The sequence below is a fragment of the Oryzias melastigma genome, linkage group LG22 (assembly GCF_002922805.2).
Source record: "Oryzias melastigma strain HK-1 linkage group LG22, ASM292280v2, whole genome shotgun sequence".
NCBI classification, from domain to species: Eukaryota; Metazoa; Chordata; class Actinopteri; order Beloniformes; family Adrianichthyidae; genus Oryzias; species Oryzias melastigma.
In genome coordinates, this window is record NC_050533.1 from 20,590,275 (window position 1) to 20,598,242 (window position 7,968).

The 7,968-nt window shown below is 40.9% G+C and overlaps 1 protein-coding gene across 2 annotated transcripts in view; it reads right to left on the bottom strand.

Annotated features, from left to right (window-relative positions):
- alk (ALK receptor tyrosine kinase) overlaps nucleotides 1-7,968 on the bottom strand; it is a gene marked incomplete in the record, with an annotated part of 583,514 nt that overhangs the window by 27,363 nt on the left and 548,183 nt on the right. Inside the window, 4 exon segments of one of the 2 annotated variants that reach the window (XM_024267517.2) lie at nucleotides 231-321; nucleotides 2,327-2,513; nucleotides 5,623-5,736; nucleotides 6,706-6,861. In XM_024267517.2, coding sequence (XP_024123285.1) covers nucleotides 231-321; nucleotides 2,327-2,513; nucleotides 5,623-5,736; nucleotides 6,706-6,861 — 548 coding nt within the window. 2 annotated transcript variants of the gene reach the window in all.

Sequence of the window (7,968 nt, forward strand, 5' to 3'; positions counted from 1 at the left end):
GGTCAAACAGAGATATGCGGTCTTCACGTAGGTCATGTGACGTCACGTGGTAGGAATCTGTTGGGTTGCAGCTTAATGTCCATTAAACAAAAAGGTCAGTAACTCTCGATTTCAATGAAATTCCACAGCAAACTCATCTGTTTTTTTGTTCAAGTAAATTTCGGTGAAGATGTTGACATTTGATGGGTTCTTCTCTGAAACAGGTGATGTCATCAACACTTTGGACTCACCTTAACTGCCACTTGCAATGGACTTGGTTCTCCCGGTATCCCGACAGCCAGTCCTTCATAGACCTCACCGAAAGCACCGTGACCCAGACCCCTTAAAAAAGAAACATTTTTTTTAAAATGCAGATAAATCATTCAAACAACTAAACCGACATTTTAAGCACAGCAAAATGAACTTCACTGATCTACATGAGAAGGAAAACCGCGCCTCCATAAAACATCATATCAGCAGGCAGACGAGAAGTTTGACTCTAAGTTACAGCTTTTGGTTGATCCATCACTTGCAAAAACCTATGTGAGGTGCAACAAAAGGAAAACATTCCTGTTCTGCAAGAAAAAAAAAAAAAAAGAAACAGCTTCACGTCAAAGAATGAGAACCAACATGATCAACCGGCGGTCTACAAACACATAAGAGAGTGCATTAAAAATTGAAGAATCCCTGCAAAAATAATTCCTCAGCTGCCTGAATCCCTGCAGTCGACCCACTTTTCTCTTTTATTTTTCCACTTTTTTATATTCTGCTGCTTCCTTTTGCTCCTTTTATGACAACCATTTCAATCCTTTATCTTTTGACTTCATCTTTTTGGTTCTGCCTCCCATACGTTAGTATGCATTTCTACGCTATAATGCTGATTGTTTTTGAAGATCAGACTTTTTGATCTTATGCACAGTGATAGACACCTTTCTAAAGCCTTACAAAAAGGCATATAAAAAGATTTAGGTAACAAGCAAAAAAAAAAGTCTAAAATCTAAAATCTCTGAGAAAAAGGAAAAAGCGTCAAGCTGAACAACCAGATAATCAAGGGCTTTCATGTGAGTCATCAACAGGGTTGTAAAAAGCACAGCCAGAGGAGAGGATGTTAATTATCGTCAGAAATAATGAACGTGGAACATGGAGAACTGTGCTCCTCTAGTGTTAACTGATTTTAGAACTTTGACAGTTGTTGTGCTGGTGAAAGCCGGACAAGGAAATGACATTTCTACTTGAAGTCGTTCTGAGAACTTAATGCCTTTTTGTCACACTTTATAGACTCACGAGGCATTTCTGGAGATTATTTAATAATGATGCAGTTTTTGGCCAAAATAAAAAAAAAAAAAAATCATTAGAAATTTGCCTGAGTTGTGGGCGGGACCTTTGACATGGTGCCCTAACCCTAACCCGACACCGGATGCAGTACAGGGCGCAAACTGGACATGGTACCGGTACTGGGTTAGGGTATCGGTACTGGACACGTCTCGAGGTCCAGTGTGCATCCGGTACTGCGTTCCTTGATGTTACGTACACCCACTACGTCAAAAAACGACAAGTTGGGAACACCCAAAACATCAAAAAGTGACAAGGAATTGGAAGAAACAAATGTTAGCAATCCCACCTCTACTTAGTTACTTCATTTGACAGTTTTGCACAGTTTCTGTAATCCGGTTTTGATTTTTTTCCAAGTAACATTTTAATTAATTGAATATTTATTTATTTTGTAAGTGACTGTGGTATAGGTAGGATAATGCCTTTTGAAGTGTGCATTATCAGAAATTAAAGCACGGTGTGAAAACCTGAACTGTCCAACGCATAGAGCATACATTTCTGATAAAGCACACTTCTTCAGGCTTTATGCTGCCTATACCACGGTCACTCACAAATTAAATTCATATTCAATTTTTAATACTTTTTTTTCTGTTTAGATTGCTTTTTCACTGGAAGCGGACTATATGATACGTGATGCAGCGCGTTGTCATGGGACCGACCTCGACCACAGCGTCAAATGATACCAATATATATTCTGTTTGTTATGATAGGTTAATTCAAACGTCCATTAAGAGATAAAGTTCACATATTGATGCTTATTTTGGTCCAAAAGATGAAGGAAAAAATTGTTGTACAGAAGCCTTTGCAGTGATATAGAACCTTTAGACTATCTGACCGGAACTTCTTTTTATGTGTGCATGACCACTGTGGATTATCACTTTTTGATCCACGGCCAGTAGCCAATCAGAATCGAGCATTTACCTGAATAACGAACAGTTGTTACAAAGTTCTACCTTTGATATTTTCAGCCCTGTGCCGACCAGCACAGGTCGGTCTAACTGCTGAAGCTTTTTACCTGGTGAGGGAAATGTTCCTCCGCGGCACTTCCTTCAGGTCATTGACGGACGCCGTCTTCCCGGCGAAGCAGTAGTTAGGGTTGTAGTCGGTCATGATGGTGGAGGCTCGCAGCTTGCTGAGTTTGCAGTCTGGACTCTGCAGCTCCAGCTGGATGGACTGCAGCTCCGTGTGTTTACGCCTGTACACTGGTGGGATAAAAACAAGAGTTTTCAAATATCAAACCGAACGTTGAAGTCTCTTTTTTGTAGAAAATAATTGCCCGCACACAAAGAGGAACCTTTATAAAGATATCTTTCTAAAGAGTGCGTTCTTGTGGAGAAAACATGTTCCTGAAATTGAATGTTAGAAACAGAAGCATCAACTTGTGTTACTTCAAAACACAACGTGTTTGTAGTGTTGGGATAAAGAAAAAAGTCTGAGCTGTAAACACTGGAGAATTCAAGTGTGTGCAGGGTGTATTTATTTACCAAGGGCTATCTAACGTTGGAGTGCTGTCAGCTGCTGCTTAAATGGTCATCCATCATGAATAGCTTTCATTCGTCATGCGGTCAGTCCTCGTTTGTCCCACCTCCTCGTGTGACGAGCGTGCAGGAGTGAGGTGGGAGTCCAGAGTCTGATAGTAAGTGAGATGATGATGACGGCTAAAGTCAGTCTGGCGTTCCCTGGATGCCGGCAGATCCTAATGTTGACCTCCAGTTTTGGTTCAAAAGTAGTATCTACTTATATATTTTATTTTTTAAAGTCATTGTCAATAATAAATTCAGGCATTAAGTGGCTAATTTAAAACAAAAAAAAATCTGCCACAGTTAAATAATCGTTTTTTTGAAACAGGATGTGTTTTATTTTGAAAGGAACATGAATGTGTCAAAAATAAAATGTAAAATCCCTACTATAAAACACTGCTACAATTCAATTATGGTAATGACTTGATGGCTACAAAAGCTTAAATTAAGTGTATTTTTCTAAAAGTTAAGTGATACTGGAGCAAATGGCTCTTTTAGCACTAAAGTTTGCAGACTTCTGAGTGGAAAGTTGAAAAAGTATGACGAAGAAATGAAGGAAGTCAAACCTCCTGACTTCACTTGATTAAAGTACACTGCAAAAAGAGAAATCTCTGTATTTTTTTTACTTTTAAAGTATTTGTTTATACAAATTATATTTCTAATTTGAGTAAACCAGCAACCAAACATTTTATTTGCTGAAAACTAAAAATTTTAAAAACAACAATTGTTAATTGGTCCAAAGTTTCACTTTTTTGTAGTTTAACAAGACCTTAAGAGTCTTATATACAACTAAGACTTTGTAAGAGTTTGTATTTTAGATAAATAAAGAAACATTGAAATCGTAAAAGATACATTTTAAAGTGTAAACATCACAAAAGTCACTTGTATAAGACAATCCTACTCAGATATTACAGCAGTTCTTCTTCTTAAGGTGCAGAACCCAAAGAGTGACAGACGTCAACAGACTTTATCCATTTATGAATTATTTAGGATATTCATATCCATAATTCAATAAAAGCAGTGATTGTGAAGAAACATCTTATCTTACACGTAAATCAGGGCGTTTAAACAATCCCCCTGTTGAATTTTTTAGTGTCCTGTTGTCGTTGCGTGTGTGTTTTGCATGTTGTGTCTCTTTTTCACAGCTGGACAGAATGGCTGAAAACATTGGTCTCTCTGAGACAGGCTGCATCCTTTTGAAAGCTACTGCACAAAGAAAACCACGTTTAAAGGTAGTAAATGCTTTTAAATAATAATTTAATTTGGTCCTTGTTAAAACACCAGAGTTTGACCTGCTGCAGTGTAGTCTTAGCTCAGGTATCCGTCTGTGTTACATTGTTGTTTTCTTGAACACATGTTCAAGTGACCAGTTTCAATGAAAAGTCGATGTAAATGCATGTTTTTGGCATACGCAAATTTCTACAACTGTTTTCAGACTCTACGTACAAAACATGCAGCCATTGAATAAGCATTGCAGGTTAAATCAGATTAAACTTTAACCGATCAGGGACTTGGACTTGGTAGTGATGTATGGATGGCGTCCCTTTTAATTCACGGGAGTGTCAACCGTTTGAAAATTGATCATGGAGGAGGACTGAATAATTGCGGTTTGTGTATTTCTACATGACATTAAGTCTTTAGTGTATCAGAACAGAGCTGTAAAAGAAAAGGTCTGGAGCAAGATTCACCAGATTTACACTGTTGTGACAATTCACTCCAGGACTCGTCCAACTGTTGGTAGCGCGTGTGCTAGTTTCGGGTGGCAACACCATGAGCTAAATGTGCATCTGTTAGCATCTTCTTGGTCGTGCTTCACGTGCCCGTTGTGAACGTAGTGCAAAGCAGAGTGCACAGCGATGGCTTCCAGCACCTTCTCTGCTGCACACTGAGTGATAGTACAAACAAAAATATCGTTTTTCCTTTTGGCTAAACTGTGCCAAAGAAACCATCCATCGACCGTCCGTCCATCCATCCGTCCGTCCATCCATCATCTGTCCATCCATCCGTCCGTCCGTCCATCCATCATCCGTCCATCCATCCATCCATTCAGCCATCCATCCATCATCCGTCCATCCATCCATCCATTCAGCCATCCATCCATCATCTGTCCATCCATCCATCCATCCGTCCATCCATCATCTGTCCATCCATCCATCCATCATCTGTCCATCCATCCATTCGTCCGTCCATCCATCATCTGTCCATCCATCTATCCATTCGTCCGTCCATCCATCCATTATCTGTCCATCCATCCATCCATCCATCTATCCATTCGTCCGTCCATCCATCCATTATCTGTCCATCCATCCATCCATCCATCCATCCATCCATCATCTGTCCATCCATCCATCCATCCGTCCATCCATCATGTGTCCATCCATCCATCCATCCGTCCATCCATCATCTGTCCATCCATCCATCCATCCGTCCATCATCTGTCCGTCCATCTGTCCATCCCTCAATCCGTCCGTCCATCCATCCTTCCATCCATTCATCCATGCATTCATCCATCCATCCCTCCATCCATCCATCCATCTTATCCTAGCTACTGTTGGGTGAAGGCGGGTTTCACCCTGAATGGGTTGCTGGTCTGCAGTTGGACCACATTCTCACATTTACACCTAGGGGGAATTCTGAGAAATCGATCAGTCTATGAAGCATGTTTTTGGACTTTAGGAGGAAGCTGGAGAAAACCTACATGGAATGGTTGGGATTCAAACCAGCATCCTCTCACTGTGAGGCGAGAGCACTAACCACTACACCACCATGCCGCCACGCCACAGAAACTTACTTATCATGACTCCGGACACAGCGAGCAGCAAGGCGGCGATGAGGGCCGAGGTGCCCACGGACAGACCCAGAGCCAGGTGTGAGAGGGACGGGGGCGGAGGCAGCGGGTGCACTCCTGCAGGACAGGCGGAAACAACAGCGTTATAGAGTCTCCATCTCCCCCAGAGGAGTATTAACATTCACTCCAGCACACTGTTCCCCCACTTAATTAATGATGTGAAAGCGATGACACAACAGAGCGCCGGAGCCGCGACGGCAGCTGCATGGCAATTCCTCCTCAGCGGCGAGGCGACATCTAATTCCTCTTGTCGGAGCAGAGAAACAAATCAGCTCACAGAGAGGGAGCGGTATTGAGATTTTGACCTTTTATGACGTGGCTTCATGAGATTATCTACTGCCTGCCATTAATGGGGACAGATCTTCGTTTCGTGAAGTAGGGCAAACTTAGGCTGCGGGTCATTACTACTGAGATGCAAATGACTCAGTTTTATTGCTTCAAATGTTAACCATTCATTTTACACATCCATTCATAAATGCATTAATCACTTTGATTATTACATTTATAATTAAAGAATCAATTCTAGCTTTGGAGCCTCTGCAAGACTTTAACAATTTAAGCCAAGAAAAAGACGTGAAGCCGCCGCCGCGCTCCAATGAGATGAGCTTATTTAGTCCAGCTTTTGCATAATTTTATAATTTTTTCAGTATTGGAGTCCAGGCGAAGCCTATTATGCTCAAATCCTCCACATATTTTAAAAGGGAGCCTTTATGAGACACCAGCAGCAGAGTGAGGATCCATCCACAGAGCTGCTGCTGCAGCTATGGACGTCGTCCTTTTCATTAACCAGTTAGCTTATCCCACTTATTGATAATTATTCTGAATTATTAAAGCCCTATTAAAAAACATTTGCTCAGATAAAGATTCAATAAAGTGTAGAGCCTTCCAGGCATAATTACATTCCAGAGATAAATTCATTATCTGCTCTGTGAGTCACAGCCGGTTAAAGGTACAATTTAGCTAAAGTTTGAACTCATTTTCTATATTATTGTTGAAGAAAAGGAGATAAATTAAAGACGGAAGAACCTGAGGCGTTGATGCAGGACACTCCGTCTGGAGCCAGCTTGAGGTCTTCGTCGCAGTAGCAGATGATGCCGTCTTTGCTCTCGTGGCATTCTCGACTCTCGCAGTGGCTACAGTTCTGGACCGGGCTGATGATCACTTCGCCGTCACCCTCGATGGCTGCAGGCGCAGAGACATAGGTGAGAATGACACATTTAGAAGGAATTATTGTAACTTTTTGCCTTGAACAGTGTGTGTTTTAAGGCCGGAATTGTCCTTTTTCCCCCTCGTAGCCGTGCTTTTCTCTTCCTCGTTGGTGAAACCCCTTGATAATGGTGATTGGCAACAGGTGAGGCACAAACACCACAAATATAACCAGAATTGATCTACTCTGGGACTTGAAAATCATATTTGGGTTTTAACAGAACTGTTAGTATCCTTGCCAGATAAAAGTTGGGTATCAAACAGAATCAAACTCCTCTGTTTTCTCTTTCGCTTCAGATGTTTATCCAAGAACCTGCTTTGGTAAAACTTCTTTAATTCCCACTTTGATCATCTTTTCATCAATTGCCAAAGTGTTCCAAAAGAACAGTTGTTTTCTAGAACATAGTTTCTGCAGAGGGGCAGACGTTCATCAGAAATCCACCTCTGAGTTGTGGATGGGACTGTTGGCGCAGAGCGACCCCGCCCCCCTTTCCCCTCCCCTTTGCTGAAAGCTTTCAATATACCTTCCCCTGTTAACTTACAACCCCTCACACTTGTAACCTAACAGTATCGGCGCAACAGAAATTGCAATCGATATTGGAGGTATCCAGCCGTACAGATGGGATTATATAAATTCTCTTCCTCCCTCTCCCTTTCGAGCAATCTATCATTTGATGTCTAGTTATCCTATGTTTGACATGTCTTTAAAAAACTTTTGTTGATTTATTGTATTGCACACGCATTGTTCTTTATTGTTTCATTGACATAAATCATTTCTAATCTAATCTAATTTAGTCTAATGTGTTCTAACCTAATGTGTTGTAATATACATAACCTATCCAAACCAAATCTAATCTAATCTAATCTAATCTAATCTAATCTAACCCAACCTAACCTAACCCAACCTAAATCACCCTAACCTAACCCAACCTAACCCAACGTAATTTAACCTAACCTAATCTAATCTAATGTGTTCTCATTAAACATAATCTACCAAACCTAACCTAACCTAATCTAATATATTCTAACCTAACCTAACCTCACCTAATCTAACCCAACCTAAACCAAACTAACCTAACCTAA